The 25,883-nt window shown below is 32.5% G+C and overlaps 2 protein-coding genes across 2 annotated transcripts; both read left to right on the forward strand.

The window, feature by feature from the left end:
- Window positions 1-2,966: 2,966 nt before the first annotated feature.
- On the forward strand, window positions 2,967-4,214 carry LOC112032403 (F-box/kelch-repeat protein At3g23880-like). Its single transcript, XM_024065167.2, has one exon. It carries the CDS (start codon window positions 2,967-2,969, stop codon window positions 4,212-4,214), a length of 1,248 nt encoding a protein of 415 aa, XP_023920935.2.
- An 11,528-nt stretch (window positions 4,215-15,742) lies between these two features.
- Window positions 15,743-16,990, forward strand: LOC112000283 (F-box/kelch-repeat protein At3g23880-like). The gene has a single exon (XM_024032382.2). It carries the CDS (start codon window positions 15,743-15,745, stop codon window positions 16,988-16,990), a length of 1,248 nt encoding a protein of 415 aa, XP_023888150.2.
- The last annotated feature ends 8,893 nt before the right edge of the window (window positions 16,991-25,883 follow it).

Raw genomic sequence — 25,883 nt, forward strand, 5'->3', positions numbered from 1 at the left:
TTCCTGAAGAAGCTGAGATGATTAAAAATTTCCTCTTTCTTGGGTAAAAGCTGAAGACTCTCTGTTCTGGCCTCTCTCTGCTGATGGTCACTATAACTGCAAGTCAGGCTCCAGATTTCTGAAAGAAGAGGAAGCTAATAACATCCTGTAGGAAGGTATTTGGGCTTTGGAGGTTCCAAACAAGTTTAAAAACTTGATTTGGAGGGCTTGCAAGAACTCAATCCCAACAAAAGGAAACTTAGTCCGTAGAACAATCATTAATGATCCAAGTTGTGACTGCTATATAGCTGCGATGGAGGATCCTCTTTATGCACTATGGAGTTGTCCCGAGTTGGATGGTGTCTGGGGAGAGGCAGATTTATAGGGGTTCCGATTGAGAGAGAGGTTTCTAGACTTTTAAGCACTTGTAGCATGGATGTTGAAGAATGGTAAGGCACCAAAGCTTTTTGCCATAATTGTTTGGTCAATTTGGAATCAAAGAAACCTGGTACGTCTTCAGAAGCAACGAACCAGATGGATTCTTCCACCTTCAGACTCTTACAAGATAAACTATCAAAGAGCGGTTTTATCTGGAGCTAATAAGTCAAGCATAGGAGTGGTGATCTGAAACAACTTGGGGTTGATTATTGTATCATTAGTACAACAACTGCCTCAAGCTTATCAAGTAGTAGAGGTTGAAGCCAAGGCGGAGTGCAAGGCTATGGAGTTTGATAGGGAGATTGGCGTGGAAAAAGTTATAGTGGAGGGAGACTCAGATACGGTGGTGAAGTTATGGAGTTTGCAATCTCGCCTTTCTAGCTAACCAAAGCACAAAATATTGGTTGGTAGTGCTTATAAACCAAACAAGTCTATACTAGTCCATTCCAGCTCCAATTAGTCGTGTTTTGACTAGTCCTCCTATCATATTCTATGATAAATTGGAATCTCTTTTTTTGGCAAAATTTGCAGTTCAAGTATTGTTAAACGAGTTTTGAAACAACTTACATGCACCTCCTTCTTGGATTAGTCTTCACTTAGGCTAGTGTAAACCTATGACATTCCGACAATGGCTATTCTCATATTTAATCATTCCATCAAGAATATGAGTACTGCTAAAATTCTTCCAAACAAACATTGGTGTTTTTCTGGTCTATTTGCTGCCATTGAAATAGAGTTCACTTGAACCAAATATCAGTTTTATCCTCTTGATATACTTCATCATGTGAGACATTTTATAAACTTCTTCCAACAAAAAATTCACTAACCCAAAGCAGCAATCGTATTAAGTTCTGCTATTGCTTGAATGACCCAATTGAATGCAAATCAGCACAAAAATCATGAGATCATCTGCGAAGCATAAGTGTGTTAGCGGCACAGAGTTACATCCCAAGAATGAAAAAGGAAAGAGGAAAGGGGATAATAAACATTAGTGACACAAAATTGGCTACAATGTGAAAAATATAAGGAAAACCTTTCCAATGGAAAAACAACCACGAAACGCAACAAACCCCATTGAAAATTCACTAATAAGGAATAATTATAATAATCAATAATTTACAAAACCTTTGTATCCTAAACTCTCTATGCAACCTCTGTTTTCCTTCCTACCATAGTAGTTCCAAAACGTCTGATATCCTTATATAATCAAAAGCTAGAATGTGTGACACTGCAAGAAACCTCTTTGAATAGTTGGCTCTGGTTTCATCTCTCAACACACCCTCTTTGAATAAAAAGAACAGTGCGTTAATATCAAGCACTTGGATGGGTTCTTGATGATCTTCAATCAATAATGGGGATCCAAAGGTAAATTAAACAAGAACCCAATAATGATTTTTGCCACAAGGCACTGATTCTGTCTTCGTTTTCTTTTTCAAGCTTGCCTCTCTATTCTCTATATTTTGCTTCCTCAAATGAAAATGGCAGATGATGAATTCAAACCCCCAAGCTTGCCTTCATTGATTTGAGATGCGCAATCCTGTGTCTTTGTGTATGAGCTTACACAAATATGGCTAGGAGACTCAAAAATCATTCTTGGCTCTCTAAAGCCAAAGTGCTCTTGCTAGATTGATTGGCTCTACCCATTCAGAAAGGGAGCAAAAAAATGCTCTGCGATATTTTCTTCTTAGGTTTTGAACACACACTTCAGCCTTGATTTTCTGCCACAAATATCAGAGAAAACTTTCTCTAAGCTTCCTCTGCACAATTAGCCATTAAAAAAAAAAAAAAAAAATTCCTGATGATCTCATTTGAATCGGACTAATGACTTACTCAAGTAGGCATGGTGAAAAAACGGCTCATGTGCTCATTCCTTGAATTTCCTCACAAATTGATAATGACTTAGACAGAAATTAGCCAATTTATATTTTAATAGATTAATCATTTTTATCATGCAACATGTGCTTCACTCTGTATTCCGAGATCTTCATTACAAGAGTGAGGTTAGGATTATTTTAGAAGAAGTGCTACATTATTTTAGGTTTTTAACGTTACTTTATTGTATTTAAATAGCTGGAGTTATTTTCAATAAAGGATATCACGAGAACCTTTTTTTTTTTAGGAGAATATATCAAGAGAACTTGATTCATTATAAGAGTGAAGTCAGGATTATTTTTGAAGAAGTGCTCCATTATTTTTAGGTTTTTAACGCTACTTTGTTGTATTTAAGTAGCTGGAGTTATTTTCAATGAAGGATATCGAGAGAATTTAATCAAGTTGGATTCAAATTGATTCCCAGAGATTAGGATTTCTGATGTTAAATCCAAACTTATCACTTGTTTATTTTATTGGTTCGTTATAAGTAACCAAAATTCTATTTCTTCACATTAGAGGCCAATCAACGGGTTCAAATAAATCCCATCCCAATTAGAAGTAGAAGTTAGTGTTTGAGATAACAGTAACTACTGCTAGTAGTCTTAAATCTTAGTCGTGCCTTTATCCTTTGCCCCTAATCTATTTCTCTCTTCTTTCCTTCTCTTCTCTTCCGTTTAATGTCTCAGTCGACAGAACCAACGATCCTCCCAGGGAGGAAGAACCATGTCCCAGCCGATATTGTACTCAACATCTTGGCAAGGTTATCTGTCAAATCACTCATAAGATTCAGGTGCGTTTGTAAATCCTGGTACTCCTCAATCACCACCCCATATTTCATCTCCACCCACCTTAATAACAATAACAACAATTATGATCGCGGTTATCTCATACACTTGCCTCAGTTTTTTAGAAGAACCATGTATACTTCTTCTTCTTCTTCTTCTTCTTCTTCTTCTTCTTCTTCTCATCTTTCTAACAGCCAAGTTTGTACGTTTTCTTGCAACCGCATGTTCAATAGAATTTCCGACTATTCAATTCCATCTGATTTTTCATCAAAGGTTACAAGTATAGTCGGTTCCTGCAATGGCCTATTGTGTGTCGCTGCCTATAACAGTGTCAGGACTTATGCTGAAATTATATTCTTGTGGAACCCCAGCATTAGAAAATTTAAGAGGTTGCCTAATTCATGCTTAAGCCAAATTCAATATGCTTTTGCTACTGGATTTTCTTATCAGTCCCACACACGTGACTACAAGGTAATAAAGATCTTTTCTTTGAGTGTGGCTGAGGTTTACACATTAAGCTCGGACTCTTGGAGAAGGGTAGAAATCTCATTGACACCCAATGCCGTGGTCTTAAGAATGGAGTATTTTTCATCTGCCATTTTTTTTAGTGGGGCTTTACATTGGTTCGCTAAGATTAAAGCTTTCACCAACGGGAAATTCCGACGTCGAAGCATGATTTTGTCATTTGATGTCGATAATGAAAAATTCAAAGAGATGGCACTCCCTGTTGTCGATAAAGTGCAAAATCAAAGTCTAGTGGTGTTTAAGGGGAATCTGGCCTTCATTACAGTAGACTACCTAGGAATGAACTTCCAGCGACTGAATCCACGTCTATGCTCAATTTGGGTGATGGCGGAGTATGGTGTACCTGAATCATGGAATAAACTTTTTTCAGTGCGATTGGAAAATGTTGTAAAATTCATTGGCTGCACCTGGTATGGTGAACTTCTAGTTCAAAAGAATGTGAAGGCCAAATCTGATGCTAGAGAATTACTGAGCTTCAATGACGACGTGATTGTTTCATTTGATCCTGAAACTTTACATGAGAAGAAACTTGATATTCAGCAAGTTCCGAATACAGTTAGTACTTTCATGGAAAGCCTTGTGTTGCTTGATGGAGAAATTGAGCTATCTGGATAAGAAGTGAATGGGACTGTTATGTGCAGATTAGCTTGGTGGTCTGCAGATTACTAAGTTTTGTATAGCAAGAGTGCCTAGTTTTGGCCCCTGTTTTGAGGGAATCCCCAGCTTTGTTTTTGCTTTGGTGTACCATGTTTTGTTTTTATTGATTTTCTCTGCTTGACCAGAGTCTATATTGGCAGTAAGAAGATTGGGGAAATTATTTTAAGCCTTTGGGCTTAGGAGTCTCATAACAGATGGCTGTTTGATGTGTTCCTAGCTGTGTTTCAATAAAATTTCAGCTTGCTTCTCCTTTTTTTAATTTTTACACTTTTTGGGAGAGGGGGAGGGGAGTATGACACTGATTTGGAAGCTCATTGGCAATGAGAAACTTTTATGAACTTTAGAAACCAAGATTATGATTTTAGAGAAACCAAGATTATGAACTTTGGTACCAATGAGAAACTTTTATTTGTAATAGATGGTGATTTGGAAATTTAAATGTTTGTCAATTTGGGGGGACAGATGACTTGTTTTTGGTCAATGCAAAAGATTAATTTAATCCAAACTTTTACACTTTTCCTGAAATATTGAAAAACAACTGAACTATAATAGAGATGCATCAAGAATCAAATTTGTGTTATGAATCAAAGAGGTCAAATGACATCAATGCTAGTAGAAAAGCCAAGCCATCTGACAGTCTTACAACAATCTGTGCCTTTAATTATTCTTCAACGAAACAAAAGTTCAGAAACACTTTCTGTATTGCCATAACCTATAATTTCAAAAAAGCACTTTCCATATTACCATACACTATAACATGTTTCTTTAGAACGTCATATTAAATGATTTAAAAAGAAAACCACAACAATAGTAATCGAAAAATAATGTATTTAGATGCCTTACATACCGATAAATTCTCGTGCGATTTAGCCACCAAAGCTTGAGGGGGAACAGTTGCAACTCCAAAAATAGTCACACAAAAGCAAGTAATTATTCGAATAGGTATGTTTTTCCCTAAAATTGCCACAAGTATTAAGGGTTGATATCAATCATGAATAAATTCACCCCACAACATCATACCAATACTTTCATGTCTGTTACAAAACCAAATGAAACAACATAATTGGACTCATTTCTATCACAGCTCTTATAACGAAATCTACTGATGCCACTAATCAGGGCCAGCCCAAGGCCTAAGGCCTCACATCCAAAAAAATTAAATTCCCTACTAAAAAAGGGCCCCATCTACCATAGTAAAAGGCTCAATATTTTATAAAAACATAACATTTTTTTAAATAATTGTGTACTTGTTTTATGAGCGATGCTAAGCTAAGGATTCCACAAATTTTACTCTAGGCTAAACTGACATGTCACCAACCACATAAAAAATTAATTCAAACACTTATAAATTAAGGTTATTAATTGAAATTTATCAATTACAGTTATTATCACATTATATTGTGAACGTTTTGTATTATCTTTAGTATTTTTCTTTTTCATTTCTAACAAGACTTCCAAAATAGGAGACAAATAGAGATTTAACCCAATTGAAACCCTAAAATATTATAATAAAAAAATGCTGCAAATGTGATAGATCGTTAATGATGACTAAACTCCACTAATAATTTGAGACTTTAATTTTTGTNATCTCGAAAAACTTAGTTCCTATTGTATTTTTATTCTTTTATGAGAGGATATATAATATTCTAAAGAATTAGTGTTTACGTCAAATCGCAACCTAATTATATGGTCAAATTACAGGGATTATATAATTACTTATATTTTACTTGATTATATATGTTTCATTTTTTAAAAATAAAAATGTGAAAAAATTTATTGCTATAAAACCCTTTAGATGAATCATGCTCATTTTTAGAATATATTAAAAGAATAAGTAATATATATATATATATATATATGATGAGGATAAGCACTAAGTGTTATTCGTCCTTGTGTCATCGTCCACAACACAAAAGAAATTATGTTAGCTCGTCCAAGAACAAGAACATATAAAGGAACTCGTCCATAGCCAACCATGTCATGTCATGCAATGAAGGAAACTCTCTATAGACGAGTGTATCTATAGACGAGTTGTACATGGACGAGTTAGTCGTACTTGGTGAGTTTTGTAGAAAATCCTCCATTAGATTCACATGTGCAAAATATGACATGTTGCATGATACGTGGAAGAAATTCCACATACGACGCCCCATGTAACCCATTTTCTTTATCAGCCGCCACCATTACCCATGATGGTGATGAATATAAACAAGTAGACCCAAGTCCAACTCTCTATAAAAAGAGTAAATTCCATTCACCCAAGGTAAGTTCTAACCATTCACTATTTTCTTTCTTTATGTCCTAAAAAGAAAACTGACTTAACCGTCAGAAAGTCCTTGGCCGGGTCACACCGGTCACCTTTAACAGTGCTTTCTTTCTTTTCAGGATACACATCCATTACCGTAGCCCGAAGTACGACTACTATATATATATATATAATGATTAAAAATATAATTTTCTTCATTAGATTAAAAAATAAATTTGAAGAATAAGGAATATGCTAAAATATTCCAACTTCACTTGCTATTACCGTCATTCACAACTTTGTTCAATACATTTTTGCTCAGTTCTGCCCTTCATGTAAATGGTGTCATGGATAATATATGTAAAAGAGATTGAATTCTGTAAGGATATGATGTAAAATCCATATTTTACCCCTTCAATCCCAATATGCCACATCATTTTATCATATATTTAAGAATAAACACAATTACACTCAATCAATTCTAATATCCATATACCACCGCACACCCTTGGTGCGATTGTCACTCCACAAGTATAAGTGCTTGTGGGATGTAGGTGGCAAGGGGCGGGATTCAAGCCTCTAGGAGGGAGTTTCATACACATATACACTTAGATTAGGCTATAGTAGAATTTTTATCTTGTATTTAAAAAAAAAAAAAATTCTAATACCCATATATAAATCCAACCAAATTGGAAGTCTATTGAAATATTATTAGGTACGATAAGATGTATTGAATTTTAAATATAATGTTGATGTGACAATTTCTTATAAGATGTTGTAAAACATGGGTTTTACAACCCATCTTACCAAATTAAAACTCTATGTAAAAATCTTTCTACTTACAACATATAGGAGTATTGATTTCAGTATTGCCGTTATAGAGAAATGGGTATCCAATCTCGTGTTTAGCCATATCAACCTTTTACCATAATTTTCCTTTGTAGCAAAGTAAGGCGAAACTACACTATTAGTTTCTAAAGTTTACCTACTGAGTACTTTTGGTCCTTGAAATTTCAAATGAGCACTATCAGTCCCTGAAGTTTAAAAAATAGGTTCCATTGGTCCTTCCATTAACTTCCGTTAGTTTTTTTGCTTACACATCTGATGAAACAATGACACGACATGTTTAAACTAATGTGGCAGTCTTTTATTTATAAAAAATTACACATTGGAGCAACCTATTTCTGTTACCCACCCAATTCAAACCGGTTTCTATCAGGTCTCCTTTGCCCGTTATTGAGCTTCATGATCAACAAGCAGAAGAGAAAGAATAGAAAAAAGAAAACTGCGAATCGAAAGGAACCCCAAAGTCCAATGATCACGTGCCCACCTACTCTAAACTAACTCAAGCCATCAATTAATGAAAAGAAAAGTTTTGCAAAATGTTCGTAAAAGTCCCCAACTTGATTTCTCCAAAGAGGTTGAATCACTCTTCCTCTCTGATTTGCATTGCAAGATCAAGAAGGCTCAGCCTCAAAGAGTGTTTTAATTATAATTATTTGTCAAGAGATCAACTTTGCACAATGGGGATCTACCCAGTAATTGTAATCTTGTAATTGAGGTTAATTTTGAATCTATCCACTCTCTTTTCTAGTTAGGGCTTTAGATCTTGATTCGGTGGAATTATTCTACAACCTAGATGATGATGTAAAGTTAAAGTTAACTACAAAATATCATCAAAGATGAAGAACAAACCAAGAATAAAGAAGTGGTCATAAAATTCCTAGGGACAACGCTTTTGCATTAGAGTTGCAGTCTTGACAAGCAACTTGGAGAGATCACAACGACAGAAAAGAAGGCTGGTGACCAGACCACGTTTGAAGGTTTTCAAACCAATTTTGATTTGGGAAAGAGAGATCCATTAGACTTGCGAGGAACTTGAGCGAGAGATCCATTAGACTTGATTGAACTGGGTGGGTAATACAAATGGGTTGCTTCGAATCTGATGTGTAATTTTTTATTAATAAAAGTTGTCATGTGAATCAAAAAATGACTTGTTATCACTCCATTAAACACATCAACAAAGGAATTAACAGAAGTTACTAAAGGGACTTATAACACTTAGTTTTTAAACTTTAGGGACCAATAATGCTCATTTGAAACTTTAGGGACCAAAAGCGTTCAGTCAGTAAACTTTAGGGACCAAAAGTGTATTTTCCGCCACCAAAGTAACTTCAATAACCAGTATTAAAACACATTTATGAAAACTATAGGTTAAAAAGACAAAAGAAACTTCAATAACTACTATTAAAACACATTTTAAGAAAACTATAGGTTGAAAAGAAAATGAGAACATATTTTTATTTGTTATAATTTTTTTTTTTTTTTTGAGAAAAAATTTGTTATAAAAAATTAGATGTTACGTATTTCAAGTTGATAAATCATATTCAACATTGATTATTTAGTAATGTGAAATTGAAGGAAGTTAAAACACCTTTTATGAAAACTATAGGTTAAAAAGACGGAGATCATTTATTATCTATTATACAAACTAGTGTGTAGTCCCGTATATATGCACAGGTACAATCAAAACAATCACAATTATACATTTTTTAAAGAAGATATTCAAATTATACATAGTATTAGCTTACATGTTTTTAAACCTTGCATTTCTAAAATATGTAATGGTTTTAATTGGATTTAGACTCTTTGGGTTTTTCACCCAATAATTCACTTGCCACAAAAACTAAAATATTAAATGACCACATAGTGAAAAATTGGACAACAATTGAAATTCAATTTAGAATCTAACTGGATTTGGACTCTTCAATTTTTACACTCAATAATTCACTTGGTACAAAATTAAAAATTAAATAAAACACGTGTCACAAAATTGAAAATCTAATTAAAATTTAATTGATTTTTCTCTGAGCTTTGACTATTAATATATATAGATATATAGACTAAATTTTTCGTGTTTTAAGTAGATAAATCATAATCAATATTGATTCAGTAAAAAAAAAAAAAAAAAATAATTAATATTGATGGTTTATGGTTCGAATAGCAACGTGCATTTACCAATGCAATGCATGTCTATTGGTCAAAATAGACAAATTAGGGCTTATCAATATAATTTAACATCAAGAAATTAAAAATGCATTTATTGAATACTATAGATTAAATGTAGGATAAATTGTAAATTACACCATTGAAGTTTGGAGTTGATTGGATTTTATACCCCAAAGTATTGGAAACATAATTTTACACCCTAAAATTTTGTTCCGTTAGCAAGTCACCCCCCACTATTAGTTTCAACCGTTAAGTGACACATCATCATGCTGATGTGTTTTATTTTTGTCAAATTAGCTCCTAAATTACATAGTTTTAGTGACAATCTCTCCACCTTAGCACCACATTCGGTAAGACCACCCAATAATAGTGGGACACATGTTATATACGGAAAGACCATTATACCCTTGAAAATTTCAATAGCCCCCTTTCCCCTTCTTTCTGAAATCAAATTTCAGAATCTCTCTCTCTCTCTCTCTCTCTCTCATCATGTTTTAGAAATATCTCTTTTCATTCCATCATAGTTCTTAAACTCCACCCTACATTGCTCCCACCGCTAGTTTCAGCCCTTTTAGCCACCCACCTCTGTTTCACAAAGCTAACCCCAGGAAAAAAAATGGTGCTTTCCTTCTCTCTCTCTCTCTCTCTCTCTCTCTCTCTCTCTCTCTCTCAACAAACTCAGATTTTATATTACAAAAGTGTCATACATGGTTACAAAAAATACTACCCAATACCCATGCCCCTTTTTCATTTCTTTGTTTGGATTAATGAACTTCCTCAACCCCCATCTTTAAAGAGGCCAAAAGACCTATCAAAGCTCCATTAGTTTTCACTCCCGTTGGTTTTTGCACTCACTTAATGATATATTTTTGTTATCTTATTTCAGCTTATGTGATATATATATATATATATATATATATATATATAATATATAATATATATATATATATATATATTTTTGTTTCTTTTGTATACACAGCTCACATATATTTCATTTTTCTTGAATTGGTGTGTGTTTGTACCAATGTCATCTTTAGGATGGATTAATAAATATTTTTTTAATCCCCTAACCCAAGTTCTTTTTAGCTGTGATGCTGAAATATTTTTTTATTTCCTTTGAAAATAAGTGTTTATATTTTTATGACATTTTTGGGGTTGATTTGGCAAAAATAAAACACATTAGCATAATGACCTGTTACTTAATGGCTGAAACTAAGAGCATCTCCAGCAGCTTCTTCAAATTTTTGTACTGTTTGGAGAATAAACAGTAACATTTAGCTTTTACTTACTCACTTTTTCAAATACACTTCCAATAGATTCTGTATCCCATTCTCTATCTCATTTAAATATTATTTCTTCACTCATTGTTTATTCTTTTTTAATCATCATTTATTCTTTTTTTAACAACTATATTTTTCAATGAAAAGTGTTATATTCACAACATTTTTCACAATACTTTCACATGAATCACAACAAAATCTTAAGTGGAAAATTGTTACTAGTTCTAATTTGAACCCATAACTGAAATTATATTTTTACTCACCAATATTAACTAATAACAATATGCTACTTAAAATTTATTGCGAAAATATTGTAATAGCATTTCTAAATTGTATTTTTCCTTTGTTTCTTTCAACCCAGCCATACGTTTCCTTTTTCTTCATTTTTTTTTCTTTTTCTCTTGATTTTTCTCCACCACATATGTATGCCCTTATCTTCACCCTCTCTTTTTTTTTTTTTTTTTTTTTCTCTAATTTCCAGTTTCCACTTCATTCCAGAACTCTCTCTTTCTTTCTCCAGCTCTCTTTCTCTACTTTTTTTTTTCTTTTTCTACTTGATTCCAAAACATTATCTAGCTCTCTCTGTGATAAGACACGGAGAAAGAGAAAGAACAAATGGGTTAGATGGCTCCGCTCCACCTCACCTTTGCTCCGCTCTCTATGCTGCCACGCCTGCCGCTCTGCTGTCGCCACTCATCTTCCTCCCATCGCAGGCTAGATGGTAGATAGCTTGTGTCTTTTTTTTTTTTTCTTTTTTTTTCTTTTTTTAGCTTTTATTGTTATGGTTTGATTAATTTTAAGATTACGTTTTTGAGTTGTATTTTGATTATGCTTGAGTTTTTAGAGATGTTTGAGAGAAAGAATTGTTATGAATTTTTTTTTTTTTTTTCATATTTGCTTGTTCTAATTCAACTTTATTTTAATAATTGGATTTTGTTTTGTGTTTTGTGTTTGGATTATGTGAGAAACAAAGAGAATGAGAGAAAAAAAAGAAATTCGAAGGAGAGAGAAAGAATTGATATAATAAGTAGCTGGCTTAATTTTTTAATCCAAGAAATTCAATAGCTAATGAATAGTAGCCCATTAGACTTGATGGGCTACTGTTCATGAACCAAAAAAAAAAAAAATCCAGGTTTACCAAATCTGCTGAAGCATGAACAGTGCACAAATTCTCCAAATTTTAGTTAATATACCTAGATACAGAACCTATTGGAGATGCTTTAACTATGGGGGCTGACTTGCTAATGGAACAAAACTTCAAGGTGTAAAATCAAGTTTTTGAAATATTAGGGTGTAAAATTTTGTCAACCCAAAACTTCAAGGATGTAATTTGCAATTTATCAATGCTTGATGACATATCTATTGTTTAAACAATTTATAAGCTTAAATGATTACTACCAAAACTTGTCATTTAAACATTTAAACATTTTCTTTTTATATCCTCTATGCTTGCAAAATTTTTAGGAAATTAAATATCAATAGATATGTCATCAATAAATTGTTTAAATGACAAGTTTTGGTAGTTTAAAATTATGCATAAAATATAAGCTTATAAATCATATAGTAAATAATATCTTATTGACACAAAATTTGACATGTGTAATAAAAGTGTAAAGAATATGCAATTCAGCAGTTAGAATTACAAAATATGTAATAATATTTATTTTATTGAGTAAGGTTGTAGTCTTAGACCACAACCAATTTGTATCTAAACTTTGTCTAAACCTAATTACAAGGGTTAGCTTGAGTGTGACAGTCAAGCTTAACAATTTGGGTGTATGGATCTTAAATTTACAAATTGTTTGTATAGATTTATTTGTGTACAAATTTGAAATTATAGAATTTGTGAAAAATTGTAATAAATTACAAACTATAAGAAAATTGTAGAATTGGTTGACTTTTTATTGAGAAAGAAGGGAAATAGATGTTATGTTCTTTCCTTTGTTGTTTTCGTTTTTTTTTTTTTTTTTTTTTTTTACAAAATTTTTTTATTCCTGAAGAAGCTGAGATGATTAAAAATTTCCTCTTTCTTGGGTAAAAGCTGAAGACTCTCTGTTCTGGCCTCTCTCTGCTGATGGTCACTATAACTGCAAGTCAGGCTCCAGATTTCTGAAAGAAGAGGAAGCTAATAACATCCTGTAGGAAGGTATTTGGGCTTTGGAGGTTCCAAACAAGTTTAAAAACTTGATTTGGAGGGCTTGCAAGAACTCAATCCCAACAAAAGGAAACTTAGTCCGTAGAACAATCATTAATGATCCAAGTTGTGACTGCTATATAGCTGCGATGGAGGATCCTCTTTATGCACTATGGAGTTGTCCCGAGTTGGATGGTGTCTGGGGAGAGGCAGATTTATAGGGGTTCCGATTGAGAGAGAGGTTTCTAGACTTTTAAGCACTTGTAGCATGGATGTTGAAGAATGGTAAGGCACCAAAGCTTTTTGCCATAATTGTTTGGTCAATTTGGAATCAAAGAAACCTGGTACGTCTTCAGAAGCAACGAACCAGATGGATTCTTCCACCTTCAGACTCTTACAAGATAAACTATCAAAGAGCGGTTTTATCTGGAGCTAATAAGTCAAGCATAGGAGTGGTGATCTGAAACAACTTGGGGTTGATTATTGTATCATTAGTACAACAACTGCCTCAAGCTTATCAAGTAGTAGAGGTTGAAGCCAAGGCGGAGTGCAAGGCTATGGAGTTTGATAGGGAGATTGGCGTGGAAAAAGTTATAGTGGAGGGAGACTCAGATACGGTGGTGAAGTTATGGAGTTTGCAATCTCGCCTTTCTAGCTAACCAAAGCACAAAATATTGGTTGGTAGTGCTTATAAACCAAACAAGTCTATACTAGTCCATTCCAGCTCCAATTAGTCGTGTTTTGACTAGTCCTCCTATCATATTCTATGATAAATTGGAATCTCTTTTTTTGGCAAAATTTGCAGTTCAAGTATTGTTAAACGAGTTTTGAAACAACTTACATGCACCTCCTTCTTGGATTAGTCTTCACTTAGGCTAGTGTAAACCTATGACATTCCGACAATGGCTATTCTCATATTTAATCATTCCATCAAGAATATGAGTACTGCTAAAATTCTTCCAAACAAACATTGGTGTTTTTCTGGTCTATTTGCTGCCATTGAAATAGAGTTCACTTGAACCAAATATCAGTTTTATCCTCTTGATATACTTCATCATGTGAGACATTTTATAAACTTCTTCCAACAAAAAATTCACTAACCCAAAGCAGCAATCGTATTAAGTTCTGCTATTGCTTGAATGACCCAATTGAATGCAAATCAGCACAAAAATCATGAGATCATCTGCGAAGCATAAGTGTGTTAGCGGCACAGAGTTACATCCCAAGAATGAAAAAGGAAAGAGGAAAGGGGATAATAAACATTAGTGACACAAAATTGGCTACAATGTGAAAAATATAAGGAAAACCTTTCCAATGGAAAAACAACCACGAAACGCAACAAACCCCATTGAAAATTCACTAATAAGGAATAATTATAATAATCAATAATTTACAAAACCTTTGTATCCTAAACTCTCTATGCAACCTCTGTTTTCCTTCCTACCATAGTAGTTCCAAAACGTCTGATATCCTTATATAATCAAAAGCTAGAATGTGTGACACTGCAAGAAACCTCTTTGAATAGTTGGCTCTGGTTTCATCTCTCAACACACCCTCTTTGAATAAAAAGAACAGTGCGTTAATATCAAGCACTTGGATGGGTTCTTGATGATCTTCAATCAATAATGGGGATCCAAAGGTAAATTAAACAAGAACCCAATAATGATTTTTGCCACAAGGCACTGATTCTGTCTTCGTTTTCTTTTTCAAGCTTGCCTCTCTATTCTCTATATTTTGCTTCCTCAAATGAAAATGGCAGATGATGAATTCAAACCCCCAAGCTTGCCTTCATTGATTTGAGATGCGCAATCCTGTGTCTTTGTGTATGAGCTTACACAAATATGGCTAGGAGACTCAAAAATCATTCTTGGCTCTCTAAAGCCAAAGTGCTCTTGCTAGATTGATTGGCTCTACCCATTCAGAAAGGGAGCAAAAAAATGCTCTGCGATATTTTCTTCTTAGGTTTTGAACACACACTTCAGCCTTGATTTTCTGCCACAAATATCAGAGAAAACTTTCTCTAAGCTTCCTCTGCACAATTAGCCATTAAAAAAAAAAAAAATTCCTGATGATCTCATTCGAATCGGACTAATGACTTACTCAAGTAGGCATTTTGGTGAAAAAACGGCTCATGTGGTCATTCCTTGAATTTCTTCACAAATTGATAATGACTTAGACAGAAATTAGCCAATTTAAATTTTAATAGATTAATCATTTTTATCAAGCAGTGCTTCACTCTGTATTCCGAGATCTTCATTATAAGAGTGAGGTTAGGATTATTTTAGAAGAAGTGCTACATTATTTTAGGTTTTTAACGTTACTTTATTGTATTTAAATAGCTGGAGTTATTTTCAATAAAGGATATCACGAGAACCTTTTTTTTTTTAGGAGAATATATCAAGAGAACTTGATTCATTATAAGAGTGAAGTCAGGATTATTTTTGAAGAAGTGCTCCATTATTTTTAGGTTTTTAACGCTACTTTGTTGTATTTAAGTAGCTGGAGTTATTTTCAATGAAGGATATCGAGAGAATTTAATCAAGTTGGATTCAAATTGATTCCCAGAGATTAGGATTTCTGATGTTAAATCCAAACTTATCACTTGTTTATTTTATTGGTTCGTTATAAGTAACCAAAATTCTATTTCTTCACATTAGAGGCCAATCAACGGGTTCAAATAAATCCCATCCCAATTAGAAGTAGAAGTTAGTGTTTGAGATAACAGTAACTACTGCTAGTAGTCTTAAATCTTAGTCGTGCCTTTATCCTTTGCCCCTAATCTATTTCTCTCTTCTTTCCTTCTCTTCTCTTCCGTTTAATGTCTCAGTCGACAGAACCAACGATCCTCCCAGGGAGGAAGAACCATGTCCCAGCCGATATTGTACTCAACATCTTGGCAAGGTTATCTGTCAAATCACTCATAAGATTCAGGTGCGTTTGTAAATCCTGGTACTCCTCAATCACCACCCCATATTTCATCTCCACCCACCTTAATAACAATAACAACAATTATGATCGCGGTTATCTCATACACTTGCCTCAGTTTTTTAGAAGAACCATGTATACTTCTTCTTCTTCTTCTTCTTCTTCTTCTTCTTCTTCTTCTCATCTTTCTAACAGCCAAGTTTGTACGTTTTCTTGCAACCGCATGTTCAATAGAATTTCCGACTATTCAATTCCATCTGATTTTTCATCAAAGGTTACAAGTATAGTCGGTTCCTGCAATGGCCTATTGTGTGTCGCTGCCTATAACAGTGTCAGGACTTATGCTGAAATTATATTCTTGTGGAACCCCAGCATTAGAAAATTTAAGAGGTTGCCTAATTCATGCTTAAGCCAAATTCAATATGCTTTTGCTACTGGATTTTCTTATCAGTCCCACACACGTGACTACAAGGTAATAAAGATCTTTTCTTTGAGTGTGGCTGAGGTTTACACATTAAGCTCGGACTCTTGGAGAAGGGTAGAAATCTCATTGACACCCAATGCCGTGGTCTTAAGAATGGAGTATTTTTCATCTGCCATTTTTTTTAGTGGGGCTTTACATTGGTTCGCTAAGATTAAAGCTTTCACCAACGGGAAATTCCGACGTCGAAGCATGATTTTGTCATTTGATGTCGATAATGAAAAATTCAAAGAGATGGCACTCCCTGTTGTCGATAAAGTGCAAAATCAAAGTCTAGTGGTGTTTAAGGGGAATCTGGCCTTCATTACAGTAGACTACCTAGGAATGAACTTCCAGCGACTGAATCCACGTCTATGCTCAATTTGGGTGATGGCGGAGTATGGTGTACCTGAATCATGGAATAAACTTTTTTCAGTGCGATTGGAAAATGTTGTAAAATTCATTGGCTGCACCTGGTATGGTGAACTTCTAGTTCAAAAGAATGTGAAGGCCAAATCTGATGCTAGAGAATTACTGAGCTTCAATGACGACGTGATTGTTTCATTTGATCCTGAAACTTTACATGAGAAGAAACTTGATATTCAGCAAGTTCCGAATACAGTTAGTACTTTCATGGAAAGCCTTGTGTTGCTTGATGGAGAAATTGAGCTATCTGGATAAGAAGTGAATGGGACTGTTATGTGCAGATTAGCTTGGTGGTCTGCAGATTACTAAGTTTTGTATAGCAAGAGTGCCTAGTTTTGGCCCCTGTTTTGAGGGAATCCCCAGCTTTGTTTTTGCTTTGGTGTACCATGTTTTGTTTTTATTGATTTTCTCTGCTTGACCAGAGTCTATATTGGCAGTAAGAAGATTGGGGAAATTATTTTAAGCCTTTGGGCTTAGGAGTCTCATAACAGATGGCTGTTTGATGTGTTCCTAGCTGTGTTTCAATAAAATTTCAGCTTGCTTCTCCTTTTTTTAATTTTTACACTTTTTGGGAGAGGGGGAGGGGAGTATGACACTGATTTGGAAGCTCATTGGCAATGAGAAACTTTTATGAACTTTAGAAACCAAGATTATGATTTTAGAGAAACCAAGATTATGAACTTTGGTACCAATGAGAAACTTTTATTTGTAATAGATGGTGATTTGGAAATTTAAATGTTTGTCAATTTGGGGGGACAGATGACTTGTTTTTGGTCAATGCAAAAGATTAATTTAATCCAAACTTTTACACTTTTCCTGAAATATTGAAAAACAACTGAACTATAATAGAGATGCATCAAGAATCAAATTTGTGTTATGAATCAAAGAGGTCAAATGACATCAATGCTAGTAGAAAAGCCAAGCCATCTGACAGTCTTACAACAATCTGTGCCTTTAATTATTCTTCAACGAAACAAAAGTTCAGAAACACTTTCTGTATTGCCATAACCTATAATTTCAAAAAAGCACTTTCCATATTACCATACACTATAACATGTTTCTTTAGAACGTCATATTAAATGATTTAAAAAGAAAACCACAACAATAGTAATCGAAAAATAATGTATTTAGATGCCTTACATACCGATAAATTCTCGTGCGATTTAGCCACCAAAGCTTGAGGGGGAACAGTTGCAACTCCAAAAATAGTCACACAAAAGCAAGTAATTATTCGAATAGGTATGTTTTTCCCTAAAATTGCCACAAGTATTAAGGGTTGATATCAATCATGAATAAATTCACCCCACAACATCATACCAATACTTTCATGTCTGTTACAAAACCAAATGAAACAACATAATTGGACTCATTTCTATCACAGCTCTTATAACGAAATCTACTGATGCCACTAATCAGGGCCAGCCCAAAGCCTAAGGCCTCACAACCAAAAAAATTAAATTCCCTACTAAAAAAAAGGCCCCATCTACCATAGTAAAAGGCTCAATATTTTATAAAAACATAACATTTTTTTAAATAATTGTGTACTTGTTTTATAAGCGATGCTAAGCTAAGGATTCCACAAATTTTACTATAGGCTAAACTGACATATCACCAACCACATAAAAAATTAATTCAAACACTTATAAATTAAGGTTATTAATTGAAATTTATCAATTACAGTTATTATCACATTATATTGTGAACATTTTGTATTATCTTTAGTATTTTTCTTTTTCATTTCTAACAAGACTTCCAAAATAGGAGACAAATAGAGATTTAACCCAATTGAAACCCTAAAATATTATAATAAAAAAATGCTACAAATGTGATAGATCGTCAATGATGACTAAACTCCACTAATAATTTGAGACTTTAATTTTTGTCAACTAATCTCCTACAAAACCACAAACCAAATAATATCTATCTATCTCTTCCTCTTAAAAGAAAGATATAAAATTAAAATTTACATTAGAACTTTACTTAATTATGCACAGTCATATATCCAAGTTAAAATAAGTTTCTTAAAAAAAAAAAAAAACAATATTTTTTAAGTTCTTTTTGTTTAAATTTATGGTTCACCTATGGTATTCAATCCTCTATATGAAATTAACCTTAGTTTAATTAGTATTATTCATCAATTTCTATATTTACATCAAATTTCTCTTGATTTAACTAGTATTATATACTTTTATTTAATTAATGTTTACATATAAAATGCCCTATATAAATTTTTCGCCTTAGGTCCCAAATTTCATTGGGCCGGCCTGCCACTAATGATTTCACTTCTTATCCAAAGAGTGCATTTGCTCCATCAAGCAACAAAACTACTCAAGGCTTTCATGAAAGTAGTAGCTATAGTTCAAACATGTTGAATACCAAGATCTTTCTCTTGTAAAGTTTCGAGGTCAAGTGAGACAATGACATATCAATCCTCCACATATGTAAGTTACCAGCATTGGACTTGGCCGTCACAAACTCTCCATTTGGAAGTTCACCAAGAATAGTGTAGCCATAGATTTAGTTCTTTAGCAAATTCCATTCTGACTCAAGTAAGTAGCCAAACCATAAAGCTAATTACATGAATCAACTGTAATAAATTATAAATTTTAAGAAAATTTATATTCTTTTTTCCCACATCTTTACAATATTATTTGATTAAAAACAAAAGTTCCTTTGCAATTTCAAGAGTTGTTTCAAAAAAAAAAAAAAAAAAACATGCAGTATACATTGAATTTTATGTATAAACTAACAACACATTAGGTCAATCAACAATTCAAACAAAGCCCATCTTGACTAGAAATAGAAGTTTGTATTTGTGATAATAATAACTACTACTACTACTACTACTAGCTAATCCCTACTAGTAGTCTTAATCGTGCTTTATCCTTTGCTGCTAACCTATATCTCTCCTCTCCTTCTCTTCTTCTCTTTAGTAGAAAAATGTATCAGTTGAGAGAAACAACAACCCTCCCGTGGAAGAAGTGTCCTAAACCCAATGTCCAAATTAAATTATGATTCTTAAACTTCACCCTTACTCATTGTAGAGTTGATTTATGTTTAAACATGAATATTACAACAACTAAATTAGAAATATAACTATATGTCTATAAGTACCACAATGTGAAACCACAAGATGGATGTCGGAAACAGATTAACAGACAACCTTCATATGTTTATGTTTATACATAGGACATTTAATCTAATTTTAATTAATTTCGATAAACTTTGATATTTTTTCAAAGAATTAATAAATCTTGTACCCTGTGGTCAAATTATCGAAAAAAATTATACAATTACTATTATGTTAAGTTGTTGTTACATATATTTGTTAAAGTGTCCTAACATATGGTCTATATGTCACTTATGATCACATCATGCACTACAAGCAAGAGTACTTTCAAGTGCATTATGTGAGACCTACTTGGTTGATCAATTTGGATGTAAGAAGACGATCTTGAGGGGACATACTTTAAATTTTAGGCTCAATTACTGTGTCACCATATGTTATGTCAAGTAAGCCAGTAAACGCAAATCTATCATACAAGTCAAGTGACTATTTAAAATTAAATACCCAAATGTATGAATTTAAATTATACTCCATAAATAGAAACTTATATGGATAAACTTAAATTAATAAAAGTAGCAACCCACATATATTCAATTTAGAAGAAAATTTTTGACATAAACATATATTTAGACATAATATTTAAATGAATCATAGTCTCATTTAAAAAGAAATTTTATGATGTTGGATACTAATTGGAGAATGAAACAAATTTTATTATGTTTGTAGTAGTATTGTACCATATGTGGATTTTTCCAAAATAATTTTAAATTTTTATATAAACCTAGGATATGAGTTCGATTGCTTGCCACCATATTATATTTCCTAATTGAAGAAGATTACCACCCGTGATCTTCTAAAAAAGGTTTTAAGAAATCATGTATTATATTAGTAATAAGACTTAATTAATTAATAAAAATTTTGTAACAAATGAGACCATTTTTTCTCTATCTTTTGTCAATCTCAAGTCAATTTTTTCTGAATTCCAAAACTAGTTTTTTCTTTTATGCTTGGAATAAATTCAAAATATTAGTATTGATATGATATGATAGAGAGAGAGAGAGAGAACACATTTTAGTTAGATTGTTTCTTCAATAATAAATTTGGCACCGGTAGTCACTAAAGCACATGAAGATTGCTTTAAATTGAACCTTACATGTTAAGATACCACAGTTTATTAACTTTCGCCATAAAATAATAATGTATCTAACTGTTGAATTTTATGTTCTTTACACTCTTAATACATATATCAAATTTTATACAAATCAGATATTATTTACTATATGATTTAAAACTATAAGCTTGTATTTTATGCATAACTTTAAACTACAAAAACTTGCAATTAAACAATATATTGATCACATAGCTATTGATCTTTAATTTTTTAGAAATTTCGCAAGCATAAATGATATAAGAAGAAAATATAATCCAACGATTAATTTGTCAAAATTCACCTTCAATAAAATGATATTTCATAAGATTGTAACCTTAAGCTACAATAAATTTTGTAGCTAAACTTTGTCCTATATTATATATGGTTTTTCACCAAAATCATATGCTCTCCAATGTCATAAATCTTTTATCAAATAAGAATATGATCCATTTGAATATTCTATTAAATATATGTTCAAACATAACTATATTATTGTAACAACAAGATTGCAAACATAACAATAGTAAAATTATTTTTCATAAATAAAATAAAAGTTTTTTATATTGATTTTTGGCCTATTGATAGTGACATTGTGATATCAGTACAAATCGGTTCGATATCAAATTAGTTCCAATTGCGCCTAATGCGGACCCAATTCCTAAACTTTGGAGTAAAATTTTCACTTAACTTGCACTAAAATATTCAAAAACATGTAAGTAACAATGTTGGTTAAAGTAAACACTATTTCCATATCATTTTCCATGCTAGTAATAGATTTATTATTTTATCTAAATTGATAAGAAGTGTCTTGCTCTTTGGAATACAATTGTTTTGTGTTTCTTGCCATACATATATATAATAGTGTTTATTATTTTTGTTATATATGTTTGGTAAATTGTATTAAACATGTGGAAAGTTGTAATTGTTAATACTAGTTCTTAAAGTTAGATTACTAGTTTGTTTGCAATTCCCATTTCATAAAAGTGGGATTCGTAATTATATATACATATGTTTATACATAGGATATCTGATCCAATTTTTATTTATCTCGAAAAACTTAGTTCCTATTGTATTTTTATTCTTTTATGAGAGGATATATAATATTCTAAAGAATTAGTGTTTACGTCAAATCGCAACCTAATTATATGTTCAAATTACAGGGATTATATAATTACTTATATTTTACTTGATTATATATGTTTCATTTTTTAAAAATAAAAAAGTGGAAAAAATTTATTGCTATAAAAGCCTTTAGATAAATCATGCTCATTTTTAGAATATATTAAAAGAATAAGTAATATATATATATATATATATGTGTGTGTGTGATGAGGATAAGCACTAAGTGTTATTCGTCCTTGTGTCGTCGTCCACAACACAAAAGAAATTATGTTAGCTCGTCCAAGAACAAGAACATATAAAGGAACTCATCCATAGCCAACCAAGTCATGTCATGCAATGAAGGAAACTCTCTATAGACGAGTGTATCTATAGACGAGTTGTACATGGACGAGTTAGTCATACTTGGTGAGTTTTGTAGAAAATCCTCCATTAGATTCACATGTGCAAAATATGACATGTTGCATGATACGTGGAAGAAATTCCACATACGACGCCCCATGTAACCCATTTTCTTTATCAACTGCTAACATTACCCATGATGGTGATGAATATAAACAAGTAGACCCAAGTCCAACTCTCTATAAAAGGAGTAAATTCCATTCACCCAAGGTAAGTTCTAATCATTCACTATTTTCTTTCTTTATGTCCTAAAGAGAAAACTGACTTAACCGTCGAAAGGTCCTTGGCCGGGTCACACCGGTCACCTTTAACAGTGCTTTCTTTCTTTTCAGGATACTCAACCATTACCGTAGCCCGAAGTATTTTAGCCTACTATATATATATATATATATAATGATTAAAAATATAATTTTCTTCATTAGATTAAAAAAGAAATTTGAAGAATAAGGAATATGCTAAAATATTCCAACTTCACTTGCTATTACCGCCATTCACAACCTTGTTCAATACATTTTTGCTCAATTTTGCCCTTCATGTAAATGGTGTCATGGATAATATATGTAAAAGAGATTGAATTCTGTAAGGATATGATGTAAAATCCATATTTTACCCCTTCAATCCCAATATGTCACATCATTTTATCATACATTTAAGAATAAATACAATTATACTCAATCAATTCTAATACCCATATACCACCGCACACCCTTGGTGTGATGGTCACTTTATAAGTATAAGTGCTTGTGGGATGTAGGCGGCAAGGGTCGGGGTTTAAGCCTCCAAGAGGGAGTTTCATACACATATATACTTAGATTATGCTATAGTAGAATTTCTATCTTGTATTTAAAATATATATATATATATATATAATACCCATATATAAATCCAACCAAATTGAAAGTCTATTGAGATGTTATTAGGTACAGTAGGATGTATTGAATTTTAAATATAATGTTGATGTGACAATTTCTTATAAGATGTTGTAAAACATGGGTTTTACAACCCATCTTACCAAATTAAAACTCTATGTAAAAATCTTTCTACTTACAACATATAGGAGTATTGATTTCAGTATTGCCGTTATAGAGAAATGGGTATCCAATCTCGTGTTTAGCCATATCAACCTTTTACCATAATTTTCCTTTGTACCAAAGTAAGGCGAAACTATACTGTTAGTTTCTAAAGTTTACCTACTGAGTGCTTTTGGTCCCTTAAATTTCAAGTGAGCATTATCAGTCCCTAAAGTTTAAAAAATAGGTTCCATTGGTCCTTCCATTAACTTCCGTTTGTTTTTTTGCTTACATGTCTAATGAAACAATGACATGACATGTTTAAACTAATGTGGCAGCCTTTTATTTATAAAAAATTACACATTGGAGCAACCTATTTCTGTTACCCACCCAATTCAAACCGGTTTCTATCGGGTCTCCTTTGCCAGTTATTGAGCTTCATGATCAACAAGCAGTAGAGAAAGAATAGAAAAAAGAAAGCTGCGAATCGAAAGGAACCCCAAAGTCCAATGATCACGTGCCCACCTGCTCTAAGGTAACCCAAGCCATCAATTAATGAAAAGAAAAGTTTTGCAAAATGTTTGTAAAAGTCCCCAACTTGATTTCTCCAAAGAGGTTGAATCACTCTTCCTCTCTGATTTGCATTGCAAGATCAAGAAGGCTCAGCCTCAAAGAGTTTTAATTATAATTATTTGTCAAGAGATCAACTTTGCACGATGGGGATCTACCCAATAATTGTAATCTTGTAATTGAGGTTAATTTTGAATCTATCCACTCTCTTTTCTAGTTAGGGCTTTAGATCTTGATTCGGTGGAATTATTCTACAACCTAGATGATGATGTAAAGTTAAAGTTAACTACAAAATATCATCAAAGATGAAGAACAAACCAAGAATAAAGAAGTGGTCATAAAATTCCTAGGGACAACGCTTTTGCATTAGAGTTGCAGTCTTGACAAGCAACTTGGAGAGATCACAACGACAGAAAAGAAGGCTGGTGACCAGACCACGTTTGGAGGTTTTCAAACCGATTTTGATTTGGGAAAGAGAGATCCATTAGACTTGCGAGGAACTTGAGCGAGAGATCCATTAGACTTGATTGAACTGGGTGGGTAATACAAATGGGTTGCTTCGAATTTGATGTGTAATTTTTTATTAATAAAAGTTGTCATGTGAATCAAAAAATGACTTGTTATCACTCCATTAAACACATCAACAAAAGAATTAACAGAAGATACTAAATGGACTTATAACACTTAGTTTTTAAACTTTAGAGACCAATAATGCTCATTTGAAACTTCAGGGACCAAAAGCGTTCAGTCAGTAAACTTTAGGAACCAAAAGTGTATTTTTCGCCAACAAAGTAACTTCAATAACCAGTATTAAAACACATTTATGAAAACTATAGGTTGAAAAGACAATGAGAACATATTTTTATTTGTTATAAATTTTTATTTTTTTTTGAGAAAAAATTTGTTATAAAAAATTAGATGTTACGTATTTCAAGTTGATAAATCATATTCAACATTGATTTTTTAGTAATGTGAAATTGAAGGAAGTTAAAACACTTTTTATGAAAACTATAGGTTAAAAAGACGGAGATCATTTATTATCTATTATACAAACTAGTGTGTAGTCTCGTATATATGCACAGATACAATCAAAACAATCACAATTATACATTTTTTTAAGAAAATATTCAAATTATACATAGTATTATCTTACATGTTTTTAAACCTTGCATTTCTAAAATATGTAATGGTTTTAATTGGATTTAGACTCTTTGGGTTTTTCAACCAATAATTCACTTGCCACAAAAACTAAAATATTAAATGAACACAAAGCGGAAAATTGGACAACAATTCAAATTCAATTTAGAATCTAACTGGATTTGGACTCTTCAATTTTTACACACAATAATTCACTTGGCACAAAATTAAAAATTAAATATGACACGTGTCACAAAATTGAAAATCTAATTAAAATTTAATTGATTTTTCTCTGAGCTTTGACTATTAATATATATAGATATATAGACTAAATTTTTCGTGTTTTAAGTAGATAAATCATAATCAATATTGATTCAGTAAAAAAAAAAAAAAAAAATCATAATTAATATTGATGGTTTATGGTTCGAATAGCAACGTGCATTTACCAATGCAATGCATGTCTATTGGCCAAAATAGACAAATTAGGGCTTATCAATATAATTTAACATCAAGAAATTAAAAATGCATTTATTGAATACTATAGATTAAAAGTAGGATAAATTGTAAATTACACCTTTGAAGTTTGGAGTTGATTGGATTTTACACCCCAAAGTATTGGAAACATAATTTTACACCCTAAAATTTTGTTCCGTTAGCAAGTCACCCCCCACTGTTAGTTTTAACCATTAAGTG

This window comes from Quercus suber, unplaced genomic scaffold (genome assembly GCF_002906115.3).
Source record: "Quercus suber isolate HL8 unplaced genomic scaffold, Cork oak 2.0 scaffold_883, whole genome shotgun sequence".
Classification (NCBI taxonomy): domain Eukaryota; kingdom Viridiplantae; phylum Streptophyta; class Magnoliopsida; order Fagales; family Fagaceae; genus Quercus; species Quercus suber.

What these genes read in the sequence shown, in the direction of transcription:
- LOC112032403 (XM_024065167.2), top strand. Translation starts at nt 2,967, where the DNA reads ATGTCTCAGTCGACAGAACCAACGATCCTCCCAGGGAGGAAGAACCAT.
- LOC112000283 (XM_024032382.2), top strand. Translation starts at nt 15,743, where the DNA reads ATGTCTCAGTCGACAGAACCAACGATCCTCCCAGGGAGGAAGAACCAT.